Here is a 25,606-nt window from a genome sequence, read left to right as displayed (position 1 = left end):
ACATTCTCACGACTGCAGTCAACACATCTTGGGGTTAACTGCAGGTGGATCCCAACGTGTCCGGATCTGACATGATGATGTTTACACGTGGTAGTCCTCATGTGCAGGGAACATTATTTAAATCTAGGTGCAAGCGGAAAGTTATCTTGATAAGTGCTATACAAACATAATCAACTGTAACAGATCACCGTGGAACATGGTTAATTGGCTCCGAGGAGTGTGCTTTTTCACTATCACAGAAAGAACCTCCTTTCTAAGCTCAGAAAACTCTAACTACAATGTTAAACCCAAGATGCATTATTTTGCCTCCGTGTTACTTAAACATCTGTGAATAAATGAATTTGAATCTCTACGTGAATTGAGCTGACAGGTATGTGTTTGAGGCTCAGCTCATTCATAAACAGGTTAGCTCATTCCTGCAGAAATACCATTGTTGGAACAAGAAAATACATGTCATTTAAAGGCTGGAAGGAATATCCATCCAGTTGCCAAAAATTCAAACCAGAATAAAGGTAGGGGGAAGAGGTGGGCAATGTTTCAGAAGCCTCGATGACGGATTAGACCCGTTTACTCCTCGACTGATTGAATCTCTCTAGCACAGATATCAAAGCCTACTTCCAAATAGGACTTTAAGGGGCTGAAATTGATCCATGGATTGATTAATCTGTTCCCTCAGCAGCCAAGGAACGGATGGATAGACAGGCTAAGCAGCACGGGTGGTGGGAGTGTCCAGGAGCATGTTGAAGCAGTACACCAGGACACTGCAGCCTACCCAAAAAGAGAAACACCAGAAAGGTCATTGCAATTGGGAATCAAGCAGTGTGGGACAATTTTGTTGTATTTATTTCAGTAAGATTCAAGAAAATAATTTTCATATGCCTGAGAGAGTAACTTTGAAAAGCAAACTTGGAAACAAAGCTCTATAGGCAGACTTCGAACATCCTCCAACAACAACAGCTTGTATTTATATAGCGCCTTTAATGTAGTAAAACGTCCCAAGGCGCTGCACAGGAGTGTTAGAAGACAAAACATTTGACACTGAGCCACATAAGGACAAATTAGGGCAGGTGACCAAAAGCTTGGTCAAAGAGGTAGGTTTTAAGGAGTGTCTTAAAGGAGGAGAGGCGGAGAGGTTTAGGCAGGGAATTCCAGAGCTCAGGGCCAAGGCAACAGAAGGCACGGCCACCAATGGTTGAGCGATTATAATCAGGGATGCTCAAGAGGGCAGAATTAGAGGAGCACAGAGATCTCGGGGGGGAGGGTGCTGGAGGAAGTTACAGAGATAGGGAGGGGGCGAGGCCATGGAGGGATTTGAAAGCAAGGATGAGAATTTTAAAATTGAGGCGTTGCTTAACCGGGAGCCAATGTAGGTCAGCGAGCACAGGGGTGATGGGTGAACGGGACTTGGAGAGAGTTAGGACACGGGGGGGGCGGGACAGCAGAATTTTGGATGAGCTGAAGATTACGGAGGGTGGAAATGTAAAATGATGGGAAAATCTCCATTTCACAGAAATCACAGAAACCCCACAGTGCAGATAGAGGCCATTTCGGCCCATCGAGCCTGCACCGACATTTATTCAGTGCCCTCCCGACCAAACTAACACAGAAACAAGCAAGTGGTGATTTCAGAATAGAAACTGCTAAAGGTAAAGAAGTGCAAAATACAAATGGTATGAAAAATGTTAAGTATATCTTCCGCCAGGTGCTACAATATTCTTAATGAAAGGTTTTAACAGATCAGAAAAAATGTACTTAGAGATATAACAAAGTCAATCCAGTGTAATTTCAGGTAAAATATTATTAGAGGCTCAAAACAGATGGCAAATTCCTCATTCCAGTTTTATGCGTCACTCAGAATGCATGCAGCACGTGGGCAGATGTTATCACACAAAGTGTAAAGGAATCAGTGAGGTTTCACAGAACATGCAGCTGTGCACCACTTCTGAAAACTGTAATTAGACCCACAAAATTCCAGGCACGCTCCGAAGAATGTTTTGTTTCGGTGGTGCTAGCGAGAGACTGAAAGCCTCGACACACCCTTCACCTATCACTTGGTCAACGAAACCTTTCCAACATTGAATGCATTTCACAGCAGCGTATTTGAAGTTCAATACACTGTGCCTTGGTTTAAAGAGGTATGGGTTACTGGGTTACACTCCCACGATCCCTCAATGTGTTCTGGACATGAGCTCCTGCCATTGCCAGTGGCTGGTGGGAGGACATTGCTTTTACATGTTACTGTTTCAATAGTAGTACTCTTCACATCATCAGAGGCCAGAATGATGGGAGCAGAAGGGGTTATATATCCAGGCATGATTTACCATCTTTCATGATAATTAAGGGTCCTTGCAGGATTAAAAACTCTTTCAAGTCAGGAATCCAAATACTGACGAGCACGTTTCCTTTCAGAAACGATGCACGTGCATCTTTTGATACATGGTAATGTGGAGTGCTTTGTGATTTGTGGCAGTTAAACATGAGCCGGTGGAAGCGGCTGTTCAAGGGTGATGGTGCCGTTTGGTTTTGGTGGGGGAAAGGGGAAGAGATGTACAATGGGTTATTCCACCTCCAGAAGTGTTCGTTGATGAAGAGAGTGCAGTAGATGTTGTATATATGGACTTTCAAAAGGCATTTGATAAACATAGAGAAATAGGTGCAGGAGTTGGCCATTCGGCCCTTCGAGCCTGCTCCGCCATTCAGTATGATCATGGCTGATCCTCTATCTCAATACCATATTCCCGTAAAGTACCACATAACAGACTGATTCAGAAAATAGATGCACACGGTATTAAAGGGACGGTGGTAACTCGGCAAGGGACAGGAGTCAGAGAGTAGTGGTGCACGGATGTTTTTCTGACCGGAAAGGAGTATGCAGTGGGGTCCCCCAGGGGTCAGGATTAGGACCATTGCTTTTTTTTGTTATATATAAATGACCTGGACTTGGGTATAGGGAATACAATTTTGAAATTTGCAGATGATACAAAACTTGGAAAAGTAGTAAATAGTGAGCATCGATAGCAGACTTCAGGAGGATAGGCACAGACTGGTGAAATGGGCAGATGCAATTTAATGTGGAGAAGTGTGAAGGATTGCACTTTGGGAGGAACACCATGGAGAGGCAGTATAATCTAAATGGTACCAGTCTGAGGGGGGGAGCAAGAACAGAGGGACCTGAGGGTGAATATTCACAAATCCTTCAAGGTGGCCAGGCAAGTTGAGAAGGCAGTTCAGAAAGTGTATGGGAGACTTGGCTTTGTAAATAGGGGCACTGAATACAAACACAAGGAAGTCATGCTAAACCTTTACAAATCTCTGGTTAGGCCTCAGCTGGAGTACTGTGTACAATTCCAGGAACCACACTTTAGGAAGGAAGCCTTGGAGAGGGCGCAGAGGAGGTTTACCAGGATGGCCCCAGAGATGAGGGACTTGAGTGATGTGGAGAGACTGGAGAAGCTGGGGTTGTTCTCCTTAGAGCAGAGAAGGTTAAGGGGAGACCGAATAGAGGTATTCACAATAATGAGGGGTTTTGATAAGAGCATGTAAGGAGAAACTGTTTCCTCTGGCAAGAGGGTCAGTAACCAGGTCACAGATTTAAAACAATTGGCTAAAGAACTAGAGGGGAAATGAGGAGGAATTTTTTTCCACAGAGGGTTATGATGATCTGGAACTCACTACCTGAAAGGTTCATAGGAACTTTCAAAAAGCAATTGAACATGTATTGAAGAGAACTAATTTGCAGGGCTCTGGGGAAAAAGCTGGGTGTGCGACTAAATTGGACAGCTCCTTCAAAGAGCCGGCACAGGCAGGACAGGCCAAATGGCCTCCTTCTGTGCTGTAAGATTCGATGATTCTAAGTGGAAGTGATCTTACAGGGTTGGACAAGCTTTGGGAAGAGGCTATTGAGTTGCTTCAGGTTCCAATGTTAAGCACTCATAGTTTAAACAATTGAAGGTGGAAATAAATGGATAACAAAAAAGCCGTGTTGACACAAATATTTTTTTTTAATGTGTTCTCGGGCTGCAGGCAAAGCTCTCAATGCCACATTTATTGCCTATCTCAGGTTACCGAGAAGGTGCTGGTGGACCGCTTGAACCACTGTGGTAGCTGTGTTGATGGTGGAGTTAGGGCAGGAATTCCTGCATTTATAAACCACTTGAACTTTGAAAGGGATTCATTTGAGGCTCGTCAGTGTTGGGGGACAGATCATTTTGTATAGATTTTGTAGGGTTCTCAAAATTCCCGCATTCCCCAAAATTATGGATCAAGGGACCCTGTTTGGACAAGTTATTAAAAACAGGATACCCAAAATGGCTTCTGTAACCTCGTGACCAAAACCGACAGGGTTTTAAAAGCAAGGCCCTGCAGACAGGCAGGCCCGGAGATGAAACTTAAAATGCAGGAATCTGTGAAGAGACTTTGTGGAGCCAGACAGCTAAAGCAAACACAGAATATGCATTCATTCGCCTTGAAACAGATCAAGTTAGAATGGGCCTAAATCGAGGCCATTAGGTTTCTGCATATTTAATCGGTAACAGCTCACAGTAGCCATCGAGTCAGGATGGGGACAATTAAGTTTTATAAATGACAAACAACCAGGACATCGAGGCCATTAAACACGGAGACAACCACTCCAGAAGTCGTTAAAATAAATGGCTGTAATCATTTTAAACTAGCTCGCCAAAAGTTAGACAAAGGACTGACCTGATTTGGCACGCAGATAAGGAATGAAGAACCGGGTATAATTGTAGGCCCATCAGTGGTGATCGGTCTCTTGCCTTAGCTCTTGCTGTTGCCTCTCGTTCTCGTGCCCTGGCCCCGTGGCGGGCTACCTTCTCGCTCCCCACACCGCTCAACACCAAGGACGCCCATTACACCGGGGCCAAACGCGGAAGGAGAACGGACCCGATTCGAAAGCGCACAGGACACACAGGCCACAAACGGGCAGACGAGACCAGATGAAGAATACGGTAAAGGCAGAGGAAAGACGCATTGGGGACAAACGCCTAATTATAAGCTGGCGTTTACATGCATGGACAGTAAACCCCAGAGTCATAGCCCAGGTTGAAGAATAAGCTAGCGTTCGAAGGATGGGTAGAAAAATCATTTAGACGATAAAGACCGCCAACCGACCCCCAACCGCAGCAATACCGTCAACGACCGCCCGAGGAAGAAGACGACGACGACCCATCGCGACTAGACGACAGCTCAGGAAAGGGAGGGCGCTTCGCATAAACAACTTCAGCGCCGCGCCCTGAGACCACATGGCGACGGGATACCCCAAAGGACAGAAAGAGTGGACCTCAAAACCAACCCAGTTAAAGCAACAGGTTTCGGATTGGTGAGCATGAATTCCTGGCCCGTCATAGCTTAATCTGGTTAGGTATTAGGGGGTGGGAAGGATAAGGGGATTGTTAGGGGGTGGGAAGGATAAGGGGATTGTTAATGTAGTTGTTTTCCCTCGATGAGCCGTGTGTTCCCCATTCCCATATGAGTGTAATTGTTTATGCCTGTATTCATACCAGTAATTTTCATGATTGTTTTATTCTTTTAATAAAATTCTGGTTTTCTTGCACCAAACCACTTGTCTACTCGATTTTCTGTATCGCCGCCTGTGTCTAGAACCCAGGGGTGTGGGAGCGATTCGAACCGCTCAAAGACAGTCCAAGAGGTGAAGCTGACTGGGCGCACGCCAAAACCCCCTACAATTTGGTACAGCGTCACCTGAACACATTTAGGTCTGGTACATTACGACAGTGACTACACTTCATTGGCTGTAAAGTGCTTCGAGACGTCCGGTGGTTGTGAAAAGCGCTGCATAAATGGAAGTCTTTCTTATAGCACAGAACAGCTAGAGAAGCTCTCTGCTCTGCCACAACAATATGCTGCAGACAATTTAGAGAATTGTAACCCCAAGGGACTTCCTTCCAGCACCATCATTGTGGTTTAGGTGGTATTTGTACCACCACATTCATGCCAGCGCATGGATATGCCAGGTACTCTGGATATACTGCAGCCAGTGTGAACGAAAAGTGAGGTGAGACAACACCTTAAAGGTAATATCACTCCACTTGCTTCAGTGTCTGATGTTGGCTTAATACGAGCTCAATTGCGACTTTTTGCATTGATGCACATGGTAAACCACAGTGCACCAATGGAAAAGTGGCAGTATAACTGAAAGCCTGAGTGCAAATGGCAAGCTGTGTCAATTATTGTTTGGAGCTATTTCAACTTCAGTGCAGAGACCAAAGAACTGTGCTGTGACCCCCCTGGAATAAAATCAGAGGACAGTTTTACAATTTGTTACATCAAGGGAGGCCCCTGAGCTGGGCTTTTAAAAAATTATGCACAGCATCAGGAGACAGAATGCAGAGAAATACTTGTGCTAGCTCAGAACATTAAAAGCAAATGAACCTTGCAAGTTAGGACAACTTCACCTTAAAGGATAGAAGGAAAGTGCAAATGCTGGACAGCTGGAATAGGACAGAAAGTGCGGGCAGTAGAGAGAGCAGGTCACTGTCGGCAAACGGGAGATGAGTTAACATTCTGGGTAGAACCCTTCGACTGGTCTACGGCTTCACCCAAGATGTTAAACTCTCTGATACTGATCAATTCCCTGTGTATATCTGGCATTTTGTACTTTTACTATACTCAATAGTTCTTGTGGGGAAGAGCATAACTGGAGGCCATCAATATAAGATTGTCACCAAGAAATCCAATAGGGAATTCAGAAGAAACTTCTTTACCCAGAGAGTGGTGAGAATGTGGAACTCGCTACCACGGAGTGGTTGAAGCGAATAGTATCGATGCATTTAAGGGGAGGCTGGACAAGCAAATGAGGGAGAAGGGAATAGAGGGTTCTGCTGATAGAGTTAGATGAGGAAAGACGGGAGGAGGCTCGAGTGGAGCATAAACGCCGGCACGGACTGGTTGGGCCGAATGGCCTATTTCTGTGCCGTATATCCTGTGTAATCCTGTGCAACTCTGGAACAACAGCACGGTGGCATAGTGGTTAGCACTGTTGCCTCACAGCGCCAGGGACCCGGGTTCGAATCCGGCCTCGGGCGACTGTCTGTGTGGAGTTTGCACATTCTCCCCGTGTTTGCGTGGGTTTACTCCGGGTGCTCCGGTTTCCTCCCACAGTCCAAAGATGTGCAGGTTAGGTTGATTGGCTATGATAAATTGACCCTTAGTGTTAGGGGGATTAAATACGTGGGGTTACGGGGATAGGGTGGGATATGTGTTGGTGTAGGGGTTATGGGGATCGGGTGGTATATGTGTCGGTGCAGGCTCGATGGGCCGAAATGGCCTCTATCTGCACTGTGGGGTTTCTGTGTGATTTCTGTGAAGCACAGTTCATGCGCCTTCTGTGGAAACATTTACGCAAGAGACGTCATATTAGTCGAGAAATGGACATGATCTGGACCTATGGACCCAAACACTGAGCGACATGGACCGAATGAATGGCCTGTTTTCTTACAAAACTACCTGTCAAAACAGAATTGATTCCCCTCGTTTTAGACCCATCCATATAACTCGCACACAACAATTTTGTTTAGTCCAACCTTTTCCATCAAGCACACAATTATTCAATTCTTTTGCGTGAGAAATACTTGTGACTTCCCAATAAACTCTCATTTTAAGGTTTGCTGTCTCAGTCATGCCAGAGCAACTCTACCCTTTCACTCCTTTGCACAACTTGTACCTATTGATATAAGACACAAAACAAGGTCACATCAAAATAATAGGGTCCGATAAGATTACATTTCATATGTACTTAAAACAAAATTCTCTTACTGGCAAATTGGAACCATTTCATAAATAGAAGGCGCCTTTTTTAAAAGACCCTCAACACTCAAAAACATGCCAAAAACACCTAACGAAATGATTTTTCCCTTCAGTGCTCCACCATGTTTAATGCTGGCAGGCATTGCATTCCTTTGGTTGTCGACAGCCCTCTTTTCCCTCATCCACGTGCCCGTTCTTCAAGGGTGAACCGAGAGAGGCAGCAGCAGCAGGCTGGAAGACTTCACATCCTAGCCTGATCTTATCCCCCCACCCGATGTCCACAGGAGGGCTTTCCAGCAGAGTGATTAGGAGCAAGGATCCTGCCGAATCTTCCCTTCCCAGGACTAAGGCGCTAAGGCACATGCAGATCAGGCAATTCAACACAGAATGGAACCTGGGACGGCCTGATCTTACTGAACTTGGCAGTGCCTGTAGCCACTAGGGACGTGAAAGCAAATGTTATTCAGACAGATCCTGGAACAAACATCAGCAATTTGAGTTGATGCTTTTGTTGTGACCATAACCAGGAAAGCTGTTTAATATCATTTTGTGTTGTGTGTGGGCCTCATGCTGATATCTTATACCAACTTCGGTACAGATCCAAGTTATTTCCTACGAATTATAGAGCTATCGAAAACACAATGGGTTGTGGATTATTCCAGTAACTTGTTTCCATGGTACTGCATGTGAACTAATGTGCACTTATCTGCAGAGGTCCCAAGAAAACATCAACTGCTGCCAGTATCGCTTCAAATTTCTTTTCAGATTTCAACAACAAGCATTCACAGTAACAGAAGCGCTTTTATTTCGAACAAAAAATGATACAACAACACCACCCCCCACCTCATAACGAAATACAAGCCAACAGGAGCCCAGCAATACAACACAAGTTTAAAAAGTTTACTTTGACAGAAATCTTGTAGTCCAGTAAGGACTTTGGGACAAACACTGCGATACACACGAACCTCAGAGGTTTCAGAATTGCTCCTCCGGAAAGGAGGAGCAAAGATCACAAACAATTAAGAGGTTGCATTGCAAGTCATAACAAAAATGCTCATCTTTGCTCACATACAATGGAAGTTGGCCCAATCAAAGTTAAACCCAAAAATGAAGTTTTGACCATATTTAAAAGCTTAACCTGCTGCCCAGTTAGAAAATTCTACTTCAGTTTACTCCCTTTCTGCTTGCGACTGATGTTTTGCACAAGACACAGGACACTTGTGGAAAGGCAGCAAGAGGTTAATACTCAAGTGGATATCTAGGAATGGATATCGTGCTACACGTTGGTGCGGGCAAAGCCAGACATTCACTTGGCAGCGAGCTACTGGAACATATGTTTTTAAAATAGGCTACAACTTCTCTTCAATCGGAACGGAATGTTCTTTGAGGTGCAAGTTCACATCCTGAGGTCAGGGAAGGAGCGCTTCACAGTTGAAAGCATTTCACCAGATAAACTCCTAACATGAAGTTAAGAAGTTTTGATTCTCACTGATGAACCTTTTGAAAACTCTGGAATGTCACCCTGATGCAACAGCTGCCTGCAGACTGGCCCAGTTCTGCTATCACTCCCAACAAGTTTAGCTTTAAAGTTCTTAAAATAAGTAAAAGCAGATGAGAAGGGGAGAGGAGAAATTGCATAAATAAAACAAGCCCAAAGGGAAATCTGAAGAAGCAATATTTTTAAATAGTGACAACTGCAAACTAATAACAACTGCCCCATTTATAGACATTATTACACTGACATATTGGCAATCGGTCATGGTGTTCTGTGCCAGCTGACTGGTAGTTAATAATTTGTAGAAAACAGAAGAAACTGGAGATTCCACTATCGCTGTTTGAGGAGAAAGCAAGGGAGCGGACCATCGATTAGTTTACACTGAGTTTTTAATATTCCTGGTTAGGCAGGAGACGGCCTGAAAGATTAACATTAAATATGACACGGCACGAGAAAACAGCAAAGATCACTGTCCACTCTTGGACGGCGGAGTATTTTTCCAGCACACAGTGTAACACAAAAGTGTCGTTTTTAAGTTTGTAATTAAGTTTACGAGGTCTGGTAGCTACGCATGAAATGCTTAAGCAGCGGAGCTGCGATTCAGAGGACAGTTCAAATCCCAGTCTTGACTAACACTCTGACTTGGGCTGATTTCTCTCTTACCACACCCGTCCCTCCCCCACCTCCGCCTCTCCACATACTTACTTGGCAGTCCTGCAGAGGTAATTCAGGAAAGGAAAGGGGTGGAAAAGGACACAGTTGAGTGAGGAACCCACTAATGGCACCTACAAGCAGAATCATTCAATTATTAAAATGAGTGCAAGAAGGGGCTGGCTGGAGGGTGACAGTTTCAGAGGATTATTTATGTTGGTTACCATTATCTTCCTTCGGTTGCTTTGCAATGCATGAGGTCTGTTTATTCCCCACTGCAATTATTTCAAACACATTTACACTAACCCCAAAAGTTAACAGTCAGTTCAAATGAGAGAGAAGCTAATGGTACACACTCCACCAGTCCTTGCATTACACTGAAGTTGGTACACAATACACCTTGATGCAAACACTGAGCTTGATTTAGTTCAGGAAAATTGCAGAGTACTAGTTTTGAGTTGCACTGCTTGATGCAGGTAATTCCACAACATTTCAGAGAGGGATTTTTGAAATGTAAATTGTGGCGTGAACTGCATATAAAGTGGGTTACTGTCGGGTCAGACAAGTTTCAGCTACAGTGTCAAGAAAAAGACTAGCATCTGGATGTGCAGCAAAGGCATTATGTATTAAACTCAAATTCTAGCATGCACGTCAGTGATCCAAGAAGAGACTTCCACCTGATAACTCAGACTTGGAACGTGAATGCAGAAGTAGCTGTTAATATAATGTAGAAGCATCTTTAAACCCACAGGAGTTGGTGCATCAAAAGTACACAATTACATTTGTTGAAGCAAACTTGGACATTGCCCAATAAAAGTGTACAAATATGCTGCACGGGATTTATTTTAAGCTGAAGACTTACCAACCACGACTGCAATAAAAAGACAAAACCGCACAAGCTGGAAATCTGAAATATAAATACAGCTCTAGAGAAAGGACCGGTTAATGCTGGAGGTGCAGACACAAAAACTTCACTTATCTTTGCTTTTTGTAGATGTTGATGGACACGCAGAGTATGTGCGTCATCTGGTATTTTTATTCCTAATGATTCATGCACTAATTTGAAAACAATATACAGAATAAATGTAACAAATACAGTCAAACCTTAATGGTCAGGCCCGAAGACCATGCCTACAACCAGTGCTTTACACTGGTGTGCAAAAAAAACTGTGCAGACACTGCCCGGGAATGATGGCAGAAGATGAGGAATAACTGGTGTTTTCCCAGCCTCGGTGTTAAGAACTTCACGCCGTCATCGTGCCACTCCAGGCCAAAAAGGAGTTATGCGATGAAATCCAGAGGTCTGTTAAATCCACCCTTTCTGTTCATGTACTGCCTGTGTGGGAAAGAAAAATAAAAGTTATTATTAAGGTCGACTATTGTCAGACAATTCTAACAGAAACGATTCTAATTTAAATGACCAAGGATGTCAATTTGTGTTATTGTATTATCTAATTATATAGGGCCCTGGTGAGACCACACCTGGAGTATTGTGGACAGGTTTGGTCTCCTTGCCCAAGGAAGGATATACTTGCCATAGAGGGAGTGCTACGAAGGTTCACCAAACTGGTTCCTGGAATGGGGGGCTGTCCTATGAGGAGAGATTGAGTAGATTAGGCCAATATTCTCTAGAGTTTAGAAGAATGAGAGGTGATCTCATTGAAACATACAAAATTCTTACAGGGCTTGACAGGGTAGATGCAGGGAGGATGTTTCCCCTGTCTGGGGAGTCTAGAACCAGGGGTCGGCCATTTAGGACTGAGATGAGGAGAAATTTCTTCACTCAGAGGGTGGTGAATCTTTGGAATTCTATACCCCAGAGGGCTATGGAGGCTCAGTCGTTGAGTATATTCAAGACAGAGATCAATAGATTTTTGAATATTAAGGGAATCAAGGGATATGGGGATAGTGCAGGAAAGTGGAGATGAGGTAGATCAGCCATGATCTCATTGAATGGCGGAACAGGCTCGAGGGGCCGAATGGCCTACTCCTGCTCCTATTTCTTATGTTCTTGTGTTATTTTGAGTTTATTATATGCAGGTTTAAATATACAGTATCCTTTTCACAATGGTATTTACAGCAACAATTACTAATTTTCTGTGTTAAGGTTGCCTCATGCCTGGAAGGGCGTTTTGCAACACTGACGCTACATCAGCAGTCGAATAGTACCAGCTGATGAGAAAGCTCTGGATGAGCATGGTTTACTGACAGAGGTAGGCCACTCTCGTCAGCATTGTGCAGATAATCAATGCTCAATCGTGACTGCAAGGTGGCAACCGAGTAGAGGGGTCCAGGGGAAAATGGAAACCCTGGCGAGTGGCCGACAGATCCCTGAAATGACCCCAGAACTGTGAAGTCACTTTTCTATTCACATCATGTTTGTAATTTGTGCAATGGCCGGTTTTACTGGGTTGTGTTTATCACTTGTGGGCTGCACAGTGGTCCCCAGCAGCTGAGGTGCCTCATGCCGCCAGGTCACTGTGCGCTGATGCCTACTCCCAGCATGGAGGACTGTAACATCAAGTAGTAACGAACTGCCAAGAAATAATACATTCCAGTCGTTCCAATATCTTGACTGGAGTTTCATTAAATGACAGTGCTATGTGAAATCTTTATACAATGTGCAGTCAGCAACACAGTTCAGAGTTTATCTTGTCAAAGTCTAGCGCCATCCTTTGTTTCTTAACCTGTCCCATTACCATCTCGTCTCGTCTTGAATGTCTCTTAATGTCTCTTTAACCTCTCCTGCCTTCTATCCTATCACAGGCCTTCCCTTTTGTTCTTTATTCCCCTCCCCCATTTCCCAGCCCCTAAACTTGCTTAAAAATCTGTTCCATTTCCTGCTTTTTTCCAGTTCTGACGAAAGGTCATCGACCTGAAACATTGACTCTGTTTCGCTCTTCACAGATGCTGCCTGGCCTGCTGAGTATCTCCAGCATTCTCTGTTTTTATTTCAGATTTCCAGCATCTGCAGTATTTTCTTTTTGTGTCAGAGTTTATCTTGTCAAATTGTACTGAGGGAGTATTCAGAGTGTTCATCGCACTAGGGTGGCAGTGGTGGGATCAAGTTAAGGTGATCAATCAGCAATACTGCATTAGAGATGCATTGAGACCACATTAAAACTAATTGGACGATAGCAAAATACTGCAGATGTTGGAAATCCAAAATAACAGAAAATGCTGGAAAAACTCAGCAGGTCAGGCAACATCCGTGGAGAGAAATTTGAGTTGACGTTTCGGGTCGAACCCTTCTTCAAAATTGGCTTAATTACAACTTTTCTATAGTATCTTGGTACCAATATTAGTAATAAGCCCCATCAAAACGGTGCAAATCGCTCAGACTACTCACCGATACTTCCTCTTCTGTTGTACATTAACAGCGTAAGCATTTACAGAACCGTCCATTTTCCTTCCCTGCAAATCACAGGTCAACACACACGTTAGAATCAGCATTTTCAAACTCCCTGGCGACAGTGGGTAGAAGGCACCTCCCAGTGTCACGCTGGGGCACACACAACAGGCCGTCTCAAGTTCACTTCAGTCTGTGCTCAGATAGCCAATCTCAGCCTGGCCCACTGGAGCACCACAGCCAGTCTCGGGGTAGGAAAGGAAAAAACCAACAAGGGTTTGCAGGCTTTAATGCTACCCTGCTGGAAGTTGAGTATGTGCAGAGATTGGGATTACGCCTAAACTCATTGCCTAGGTTCACACCTAGAGTTGGTGCAGGAGGGAGGGCTTTAGTTTCCTGGATCACTGGGTCTGTTTCTGGGGAAGGTGGGGCCTGTACAAGTTGGACGGATTGCACCTGAACCGGAACGGGACCAACATCCTTGCGGGGAGGTTTGCTAGTACTGTGGGGGGGGGGGTTTAAACTAACTTGGCAGGGGGTTGGGATACGGAGTGGAGCTATAGTAGGGGGTGATGCACAGCCAAATATAGAGGAAAAAACAAGTCAGCCTGGAAGGCAGAGCAAATATGTAACGGCACAAGGGAGTATGGCAAGGCTGGATGGCATTTATTTTAATGCAAGGAGTCTTGCGAGTAAGGTAGATGAATTGAAGGTGTTGATGACCATGTGGGAGCATGATATTGTTGCTATCACAGAGACATGGTTGAGGGAGGGGCAGGACTGGCAGCTCAATATTCCGGGGTATAGAATCTCCAGGCGAGACAGAGGGGGGTGTAAAAGAGGGAGTGTCGCAAGATTAATCAAGGAGTCAATTACAGTTTTGATAAAAGGGTTTTGACCCGAAACGTCGACTCTAATTTCTCTCCACGGATATTGCCTGGCCTGCTGAGTTTTTCCAGCATTTTCTGTTGTTATTTCGGATTTCCAGCATCTGCAGTATTTTGCTATCGAAGGAGTCAATTAATGCAGTAAGGGGGATGATATCTTAGCAGGTTCCTCTAATGAGACCATATGGGTAGAACTTAAAAACAAAAATGGGGCAAGCACTTTGCTGGGAGTGTACTATAGGCCCCCAGTCAGGGGGAGATAGAGGAACAGATATGTAGGCAAATCTCAGAGAAATGTAGAAATAATAGGGTAATTATAGTGGGGGATTTCAACTTCCCCAATATTAACTGGGGATAGTCAGAGTGTGAAAGGCTTAGGGGGTGCGGAATTCTTAAAAGTGCATCCAGGAGAGTTTTTTGAGCCAACATGTAGAAAGTCCTACAAGAGAGGGGGCGGTACTGGACTTAATTCTAGGGAATGTAGCTGGGCAAGTGGTAGATGTGTCAGTAGGAGAGCATTTTGGTGACAGTGACCATAATTCGGTGAGATTTAAGGTAGTCATGGAAAAGGACAAAGATGGACTGGAAATAAAGGTTCTAAATTAGGAAAAAGGTCGATTTTAATATAAGGCAGGATCTGGCCAAAGTGGACTGGGATAAGCTACTTGTAGGAAAATCCACATCAGAGCAGTGGGAGTCTTTCAGAAAGGAAATAGAGAGAGTACAATGCCAACATGTTCCCGTACAGGTCAAGGGTGGGACCAACAAGCCCAGGGAACCCTGGCTGTCAAGGGATATACAAGAGTGGATTAGGGAAAAAAAGGGAGGCTTTTGGCAGATGCAAAGGACTAAAAACAGTGGAAGCCCTAGAGGAGTATAGAAAGTGCAGGGGGGTACTTAAAGAAATTAGGAGATCGAAGAGGGGGCATGAAAAAACACTGGTGGACAAAATAAAGGAAAATCCCAAGGTGTTTTATAAGTATATTGAGAGCAAGAGGATAACCAGGGAAAGAGTAGGGCCCATTAGGGACCAAAGTGGCAATCTGTGTGTAGAGCTGGAAGATATAGGTAAGGTTTTAAATGAATATTTTGCATCTGTGTTCACTATGGAGAAGGACGATATAGGCATAGAAATCAGGCAGGGGGATTGTGATATACTTGAACAAATTAGTATTGAGAGGGAGGAGGTACTAGCGGTTTTAGCGGGCTTAAAAGTGGATAAATCCCCAGGCCCAGACGAGATGTATCCCAGGCTGCTGTGTGAGGCAAGGTAGGAGATTGCAGGGGCTCCGACACAAATTTTCAGAACCTCTCTGGCCACAGGGGAGGTGCCAGAGGACTGGAGGACAGCTAACGTAGTGCCATTAATCAAGAAGGGTTGTAGTGATAAACCAGGGAATTACAGGCCAGTGAGTCTAACATCAGTGGTAGGGAAATTATTGGAAAAAATTCTGAGGGATAGAATTAGTCTCCACTTGGAGAGGCAAGGATTAATCAAGGATAGTCAGCATGGCTTTGTCAGGGGGAGATCATGTCTAACCAATTTGTTTGAATTTTTCGAGGGGGTGACTAGGTGTGTGGATGAAGGTAGTGCAGTTGATGTAGTCTACATGGACTTCAGTAAGGCTTTTGACAAAGTCCCGCATGGGAGACTGATCAAGAAGGTAAGAGCCCATGGGATCCATGGTAATTTGGTACATTGGATCCAAAATTGGCTTAGTGGCAGGAGGCAGAGGGTAATGGTTGAAGGTTGTTTTTGTAACTGGAAGCCTGTGTCCAGTAGTGTACCGCAGGGATCGGTGCTGGGTCCTTTGCTGTTTGTAGTGTACATTAATGATTTAGATATGAATGTAGGAGGTATGATCAGTAAGCTCGCAGATGACACGAAAATTAGTGGAGTGGTAAATAGCGAGGAGGGAAGCCTCAGGCTACAGGACGATATAGACGGGTTCATCAGATGTGCAGAACAGCGGCAAATGGAATTTAACCCTGAAAAGTGTGAGGTGATGCATTTTGGGAGGACTAACAAGGCAAGGGAATACACAATGAATGGTAGGATCCTAGGAAGGACAGATGATCAGAGGAACCTTGGTGTGCATGTACATAGATCCCTGAAGACAGGACAGGTAGATAAGGTGGTTAAAAAGGCATATGGCATACTTGCCTTCATTAGCCGAGGCATAGTATATAAGAGCAGGGAGGTTATGATGGAGCTGCGCAAAACGCTAGTTAGGCCACAGCTGGAATACTGCGTGCAGTTCTGGTCGCCACACTATAGGAAGGATGTGATTGCGTTGGAGAGGGTGTAGAGGAGATTCACCAGGATGTTACCTGGGCTGGAGCACTTCAGCTATGAAGAGAGATTGGACAGGCTGGGGTTGTTTTCCTTAGAGCAGAGAAGGCTGAGGGGGGACCTGATTGAGGTGTACAGAATTATGAGGGGCATAGATAGGGTAGATAGATATGAACTTTTCCCCTTAGTAGAGGGGTCAATAACCAGGGGGCATAGTTTCAAGGTAAGGGGCAGGAGGTTTCGAGGGGATTTGAGGAAAAACTTTTTCACCCAGAGGGTGGTTGGAATCTGGAACTCACTGCCTGAAAGGGTGGTAGAGGCAGGAACCCTCAACATTTAAGAAGCATTTAGATGAGCACTTGAAACGCCATAGCATACAAGGCTACGGACCAAGTGCTGGAAAATGGGATTAGAATAGACAGGGCTTGATGGCCGGAGCGGACACGATGGGCCGAAGGGCCTCTTTCTGTGCTGTATAAATCTATGATCTATGACTCAAGGATGGCCACTTGGGTGAGGGAGCACAGGCTGCCTGCAGGGGGAGAACACACGTGGGGGAATTTCATTATAGAAAATGATTCTCAACTCAAATCTTAATAGTCAATTAATAAAGGCACTACAGGAAACTTTCTGATATCCGGCACTGACAGGACCGAGCTGGTGCCGTAACATCAAAAGTGCCGGACATACCAGAGTTAAAATAATGGGACTTAAGGCGGATAAATCCCCCGGACCTGATGGCCTACATCCTAGGGTCTTGAGAGAAGTGGCGGTAGGGATTGTGGATGCATTGGTAATTATTTTCCAGAACTCCCTGGACTCAGGAACGGTCCCGGCAGATTGGAAAACTGCTAATGTAACACCCTTATTTAAGAAGGGAAGTAGACAAAAAGCTGGAAACTATAGACCAGTTAGCCTAACATCTGTGGTTGGCAAAATGTTGGAGTCCATTATTAAGGAAACAGTAACAGAGCATTTGCATAAACATAATTTAATAGGACAGAGTCAGCATGGTTTTATGAAGGGGAAGTCATGTTTGACAAATTTGCTTGAATTCTTTGAGGATGTAACATACAGGGTGGATAAAGGGGAACCAGTGGATGTAGTGTATTTGGACTTCCAAAATGCATTTGACAAGGTTCCACACAAAAGATTACTGATCAAGATAAGAAATCACGGGATTGGGGGTAATTTACTGGCATGGGTGGAAGATTGGCTATCTAAGAGAAAAAAGAGTTGGGATAAATGGTTCATTCTCGGGCTGGCAATCAGTAACTAGTGGTGTTCCGCAGGGGTCAGTGCTGGGACCCCAACTCTTTACAATCTATATTAACGATTTGGAGGAAGGGACCGAGTGCAACATATCCAAGTTTGCCGACGATACAAAGATGGGAGGGAAAGCAATGAGTGAGGATGACATAAAAAACCTGCAAAAGGACATAGACAGGCTAAGTGAGTGGGCAGAGATTTGGCAGATGCAATATAATGTTGGAAAGTGTGAGGTTATGCACTTTGGCAGAAAAAAATCATAGAGCAAGTTATTATCTAAATGGAGAGAAACTGCAAAGTGCTACAGTACAAAGGGATCTGGGGGTCCTGGTGCATGAAACACAAAAAGTTAGTATGCAGGTGATCAGGAAGGCCAATGGAATCTTGGCTTTTATTGCAAGGGGGATGGAGTATAAAAACAGGGAAGTCTTGCTGCAGTTATACAGGGTATTGGTGAGGCCACACCTGGAATACTGCGTGCAGTTTTGGTTTCCATATTTAAGAAAAGATATACTTGCTCTCGAGGCGGTTCAGAGAAGGTTCACTCGGTTGATTCCGGAGATGAGGGGGTTGACGTATGAGGAAAGGCTGAGTAGGTTGGGACTCTACTCATTGCAGTTCAGAAGAATGAGAGGCGATCTTGTCGAAACATATAAGATTGTGAGGGGGCTTGATCGGGTGGGTGCGGGGAGGATGTTTCCACTGATGGGTGAGACTAGAACTAGGGGGCATAATCTAAGAATAAGGGGCTGCCCTTTCAAAACTGAGATGAGGAGAAACTGCTTCACTCAGAGGGTAGTAAATCTATGGAATTTGCTGCCCCAGAGAGCTGTGGAAGCTGCAACATTAAATAAATTTAAAATGGAGATAGACAGTTTCCTAGCAGATAAGGGAATTAGGGGTTACGGGGAGAGGGCAGGGAAGTGGACGTGAGTCTAGATTCGGATCAGCCATGATCCTATTGAATGGTGGAGCAGGCCCGAGGGGCCGTATGGCCTACTCCTGCTTCTTATGTTCTTATGTTCTCCCATATCCCTTTATTCCCTTTGGTTCAAGCTCTGATCTAACCGATTGTTCAATGTCGACATGGTCTCTGCTTTAATAACTAACTCGTGTGTTTCACCGCCTTAGAAACCTCTGAAAATGTTTCTGCTGTTCGTTGTCCGAAATCTCTTCCATTTAATCTGATAACAATGTCTCATTGCTCTCGACCCCTCAATCACTGGAAATAGCCTGTTTCTATCTACTCTGTCCCAGACCTTCATAATTTTAAATACCACTAACAAATCACCCTGCAATCTCCTCCTAATCAAAGCAGCCTCAATTTTTCAGTTTTTCATGATACCAGACAGTATCGCAGTGGCTCAATGCTGACCCCTCTCTGCTGCCTCAAAATCCTCCCTAGAGTGTGGCACACTACTCCAAGTAAGGTTGAACATAGTCGTGTAATAAAGTACAGGTAGACTACCTTTTATCCGAACTTCCGAAAACCGAAACCCTCTAAAAACCGAAGGTTTTTTCGTTCAGCGTAAGTCGTGCGCACGACATGACCAGAGTGGCGCACGACCCTGACCCCCGCCGACGACCCCCCGCCCGACAAATTTCCCAGTCTTATAAAATACCTTCCGAAATCCGAAGTTTTCCGAAAACCGAAACACGGCTGGTCCCGAGGTTTTCGGATAAAGGATAGTCTACCTGTAGTTTAATTTTACATATCCCATTCAGGCTGATATTTTTGGGGTGAGCCGAAAGTTAAATGGGTTTAACCATTGCTACGCTTGATGTCTGAATGTGATTAAACCTTGGCTGGATTCCTTGAAGTGAGTCGAGCCAATTTAGGTATCACTTTCAAAAACACTAGATATCAACTTAAATCCTGATCCATTATTCCTGAACAAGGAATGTTGCGATAGTGGGGATTAAGTGTAAAATATGGCAAAGACAATTAGAAAGAATCAAAGGAAAATATGTGTGTGCGCACGTGTATAAATGCATGGAATAACAATAATGCTAAATCCACCTGTTGTAAGAGTATATAGAAGCAGGTTTTACCCCCCATTCTCTCCTCTTTTCCCAAAGGCATTGACTCCATGCTGGGAACTAGATCCACGGGTGCCAGGCATTCTCTGGTACCTTGCGCAAATAACCATTTGCCACGTGCGAGCCACAGCCATGAGACAGGCAGGTTTAGGAGAGCTGGCTGGGATTACAATGGACCCCGATCCTGTCCCCACCCAGTATCCACAGATCCGCACTTCTGGCAGCAAAGTGAACAGCAATCAGGAGCAGCAGCTCGAAAGAACAAATTTGCGTTTGTCTAGCGGCTTTCACACCCTCAGGCCCAAAGCAGTTTACAACCAATAAGCACCTTTTGAATTGCAGTCACTGTTGTAATGTAGGGAAACTCCAGCTGATTGTCCCTTCCTGCATTCAGCAGCATTCAGCTCAAACTCATTTTTTAAAAAATTGTTCACGGGATGTGGGCGTCGCTGGCAGTTATTGCCCATCCCGAATTGCCCTCGAGGAGGTGGTGGTGGGCTTCCTTCTTGAACCGCTGCAACCTTTTGTACTTGTTGCAACTAAGTGGCTTGCTAGGCAGTTAAGAGTCAGCCACATTGCTGTGAGTCTGGAGTCACAGATAGGCCAGACCAGGTAAGGACGGGTTTTTAAGACAATCTGGTAGTTTCATTTTAAATTCCAGATATATTTAATTAACTGAATTTAAATTCCCCAGTTGCTGTGGTGGGATCTGAACTCACGTCTCCGGATCATTCGTCCAGGCCTCTGGATTACTAGTCCAGTAACATAACCACTGTGCTACCGTACCCCTGCACAGTTGCACTAATTTAACAGTTAATCCACTAGATGGCTGTCGTTTTAAAAGGCCAAATTAATCCAAAGTGCATTTAATATGGAATTACAGGGAGCTGGTCGATCACCTTTTTTAAAATCCATGAAAACCAAAAAAATGAAATGATGCACAAGAAAGAGAACGGAAAAGATTGGCAACTGAATGCATCTTACTTTCCCAAGGGGATGATTACTTTGCGCCACATACTGGATTGTTGACTATATATACTATTCAGCACAAAGCCATCCACGCCAGCTTGATGTTCTGTGGTGGTCAGCACCACCCTCTAGTGGCTAAGAACATACGGCCTTGCAGTTAGTTTAACAAGTCCGCACTGTATCTGCTTGAATGTCTTACATAGAATGTACAGCACAAAAACATGCCATTCGGCCCAACTGGTCTATGCCAGCAACTGTGCTCCACATGAGCCTCCTCCCACTCCTCTTCATCTCACCCCATCAACATATCCCTCGATTCCTTTCTCCCTCGTGTGTTTATCCAGCTTCCCCTTAAATGTATTGATACTATTCCCCTCAACTACTCCCTGTGGTCTAGAGAAAAGAGCCACAGTCTGTTCAGCCTTTCCTGATAAGTACATCCTCTCAGTTCTGGTAGCATCCTGGTGAATGTTTTTGCGCCTTCTCCAGTGCCTCTAGATCCCTTTTATAACATGGAGACCAGAACTGTGCACAGTACTCCAAGTGTGGTCTAACCAAGGGTCTATACAACTTTAACAACTTCTCTGCTTTTTAATTCTATCCCTCTGGAAATGAACCCCAGTGATTGGTTTGCTCTTTTTATGGCCTTATTAACCTGCGTCGCTACTTTCAGTGATTTGTGTATCTGTACTCCCGGATCCCTCGGCTCCTCTACCCCATTCAGACACTGATTTTCCAAGGAGTATGTGACCTCCTTATTCTTCCTTCCAAAATGCATCACCTCACATTTATCTGTATTGATTGAAACTAATTTGCCAATTACACACCCATCCTGCAAGTTTATTAATGTCTTCTTGTATTTTGTAGCATTCTTCCTCTGTATTAACTATAGCCCCCAATTTGGTGTTGTCTGGAAATGTTAAAATTGCACTTCCGATTCCAGGGTCCAAATGGTTTATGTAAATGGTGAACAACAGTGGTCCCAGCACTGATCCTTGTGGTTAGCACTGTTGCCTCACAGCGCCAGGGACCCGGGTTCGAATCCGGCCTCGGGCGACTGTCTGTGTGGAGTTTGCACATTCTCCCCGTGTTTGCGTGGGTTTACTCCGGGTGCTCCGGTTTCCTCCCACAGTCCAAAGATGTGCAGGTTAGGTTGATTGGCTATGATAAATTGACCTAGTGTTAGGGGGATTAAATACGTGGGGTTACGGGGATAGGGTGGGATATGTGTTGGTGTAGGGGTTACGGGGATCGGGTGGGATATGTGTCGGTGCAGGCTCGATGGGCCGAAATGGCCTCTATCTGCACTGTGGGGTTTCTGTGATTCTGTGAACACCACTTCCCACCTTCCACCAGTCTGAGTAACTTCTTTCCACCCCTACTCTCTCTTTTCTGTTTTGTAGCCAGCTTGCTATCCATTCTGCTACTTGGCCCCTGACTCCACATGCTCTGGCCTTAGGCATGAGTCTACTGTGCAGTACCTTATTGAAGGCCTTTTGAAAATCCAAACATATTACATCTACATCTTGTGATCCAGAACCCCCAAATCCTTCTGCTCTTCCACATCGCCTAGTGCTCCCCCCATTCAAAGTAGAATTACTATATCTGAAGCAAAGAGTTAGGGTTAGAGAATGCCATCTCCCACTTGTTAGTGGTATTAACATGTTCAGTGGGATTGAAAGTCCAGATGGCAGCCGACAGGTCCAACTCATTTCCTCTCTGAAATAAACCTTTCAATCGATGCAACAGAATTGTCAAGAACAGAATGGACGCTCTTAACTACCCACGCTCACCTTTGAAGTGTCAAAAGCACCAAATCCCATCACCTTGAACAATTCAATCTCCTCTTCGGTTTTCCCCTCCATGTCAGCCTCTAAAGGTAAAAAGAAATTCAGCAAAGCAAGCTCCAATTTACAGAGTGTTCCAAATACAAGTATTGCTGATCGAGAACCTGCCACACTAAACATTAAAAAAGCTTTATACTGTGTCAGTTTTTACTGAGAAATTAAGATGCAAGCCAGGATCTCTCAAACGCAGCGATTTAGCACGTTCCAGATTACTAGCTCAGAGAGAGGACCTTCAAAGAGATCAAAGTCTTCTTTAATCTTCAATCAGACTGATCCACTGTTTAAAATTTGAAGTGTCTAACAATATCACCGGGACCTGGTAACTGCGTTCGTTGCTCTGTGGATAAGGATATCTTTATTTCCTCCCCCGCTCCCGAAGGCCTCGACTCCCTTACTGGGGTGCTGTTCCATAGGTCCTGCTCATCCTCTAGTATCTCACCAAGATGGCCATTACTGCAAGCCTCAACATCGTCAGCGGGCGATCAAACTGCTGAACCAAACCCAATCCACTGAACCAAACCCAATCCACTGAACCAAACCCAATCCACTGAACCAAACCCAATCCACTGAACCAAACCCAATCCACTGAACCAAACCCAATCCACTGAACCAAACCCAATCCACTGAACCAAACCCAATCCACTGAACCAAACCCAAATCCACTGAACCAAACCCAATCCACTGAACCAAACCCAATCCACTGAACCAAACCCAAATCCACTGAACCAAACCCAAATCCACTGAACCAAACCCAATCCACTGAACCAAACCCAATCCACTGAACCAAACCCAAATCCACTGAACCAAACCCAAATCCACTGAACCAAACCCAATCCACTGAACCAAACCCAATCCACTGAACCAAACCCAATCCACTGAACCAAACCCAATCCACTGAACCAAACCCAATCCACTGAACCAAACCCAATCCACTGAACCAAACCCAATCCACAGCTGAACCAAACCCAATCCACTGAACCAAACCCAATCCACGGCTGAACCAAACCCAATCCACTGAACCAAACCCAATCCACGGCTGAACCAAACCCAATCCACTGAACCAAACCCAATCCACGGCTGAACCAAACCCAATCCACAGCTGAACCAAACCCAATCCCGTTCTCGTCCCGCGTTCAAAGACGTGCGCTTCCAGCTGCGTTCACTATATGAAAATCAGCAGGGACCCTGGACGATTTTTTTCTTTAACCCAAAAACCCGAGACCAATTCTAGCTCCCTCTGCCGCTGCCCCAACGAAGCTCAGCTACATTAGCACAGGCCGGGACTGGACCTTCCTGCTCTGTAGAGCTCAGAGACTTGACCTCTGAGTCACTTTTATCAAAGCCTTACCAACAAAATGTTGCTACGGGTTGTAAAGTTCACCTCCCCACCCACAAAAAGAGGTTACACACACAATTCAGCACTTTTACAGCTCAGCCAACTGAAAAGAAAATGACCCTTTCTGAACACAAGCCAAAGTGTGGTCTGCTAGCTCAAGTCATTCTAGTTATTATCAGTCCAAAGATTCCTGCAGCTCCTGCTCCTTCCCTCCGCAAAGTTCTCCTGTTTATAAATGCATTCCTCCATTTCCCTCCGCAGGCCAGACGTCGCCACCTGCCCAGCTCCAGTACTCTGGGACTTGCTGGCGAGAGGAACCCCACGCCGTTTCACCGCTGCATGGGAAAAGGAAACCCACTGCCATAAATGCCAGGCAATGCCAAGGTTGAAGCTGGGTCCAGCCCATCAATGCAAGGGGTTGGCAGGGAGTGCAGACCTGTGGCTTACTTGACCAACAGAAGAACTAGCTCAAGTACCTGAAATCTCATGTTCTTTCGACTCCTGATCTTTCTGCCTTGAAGGAGATGTTGAATTCGACCTGTGTCGTCGTGGAGACCTGCAGCACATCAACGAGCAGAACAAAATATTATTCAGCAATTTTCCTGCATGCCTGATCTCCATAATCTTTTCTAATGTGAAAAGCACTGAGAAACATGGATCAATATACGTCCAGGAAAATATCAGTTAAGTAGAAAAACGCAACATTTGAAACTGGTTACTACATCCTGTTGAGTTTAACAGACCTTGACCGTCTTCTGTGAGGTGATCTTGAGCGACTCCGCCTACGTTCTCGGTTGCGCTCTCGGGACCTGGAGTGCTCACGCCGCCTGGCTCGTTCCCTCTCTCTGGATGTTGATCTTGATCGATGGCGCTCTGTATACATGCAGATAGAAATCTTTTTACATCCATAGATTTCACAGTCCCAGAGTCAACAGAATAGGTATTGGGTGTAATTCCGTGACTCTGAGGACACCTTCACAACCGATTACAAAGTGATTACAAACCTGAGAGAACGCAGGCTGAGCTCCAATATATGCCGACAGAAGCCCCTGGTCCCCCAAATGGCAAGAGGTGATTGGTAACTCACTGGCACAGTGGGTGGACACACTTTTGCTTGTGGGGGGGTTATGACTTTTTGAAAATGCCTTTACAGGGTCATGAGCACATGCTGACATTACACTGTATTCTCAAACCACACACACAAACGCAGGGAGGGAGGAACGGACGGACAGACAGACAGACAGACAGACACACTTCACTGTTACAGGTATTGTTCTCTGTGCAGCAGCCACACACCCAGTGCTAATTTCATGCTAATTATTAAGCTGGATCTTTAACAAATGTCAATTATGTTTGTTTGTAGCATCATCTGAAAAGACAGAGCCATCAGTGACATGAATACAGCAACCACTACACACAGTGGCCGCCTCAGAGACCACAGCAACTTCTTGAAATATACCAAATATTTAATAACCATCCCAGAACTGCAACAATGGATGGAGTCAAACACAGTCAAACTCTCCATCACCAATAATAACCTTTTGAACATGAACAATGAAGTCAATGATGATGTTTTCATGGAAAGGGGAGACTTGCTGCAATGCTATGTACGGCGACATCATTGGCATAGCAAAACGTCCCATGGCACTTCACAGGAGCATTAATTCAATTCAATTCAAATCGCT

The 25,606-nt window shown here is 44.9% G+C and overlaps 1 protein-coding gene across 1 annotated transcript; it reads right to left on the bottom strand.

Annotated features, from left to right (window-relative positions):
• Positions 1 to 8,566: 8,566 nt before the first annotated feature.
• On the bottom strand, positions 8,567 to 24,804 carry snrnp27 (small nuclear ribonucleoprotein 27 (U4/U6.U5)). Its single transcript, XM_085970836.1, has 5 exons — positions 24,665 to 24,804; positions 24,398 to 24,477; positions 22,532 to 22,611; positions 13,281 to 13,345; positions 8,567 to 11,267 (listed from the first exon to the last, which is right to left on the bottom strand). Exons 1-5 carry the CDS (start codon positions 24,802 to 24,804, stop codon positions 11,213 to 11,215), a joined length of 420 nt encoding a protein of 139 aa, XP_085826962.1. The 3' UTR covers positions 8,567 to 11,212.
• Between the last annotated feature and the right edge of the window lie 802 nt (positions 24,805 to 25,606).

Source organism: Somniosus microcephalus, chromosome 30, assembly GCF_052327205.1.
Source record: "Somniosus microcephalus isolate GS21.2 chromosome 30, FLI_Smic_1.0, whole genome shotgun sequence".
Lineage (NCBI taxonomy): Eukaryota > Metazoa > Chordata > Chondrichthyes > Squaliformes > Somniosidae > Somniosus > Somniosus microcephalus.
This window is presented reverse-complemented; position numbering and strand designations above follow the sequence as displayed.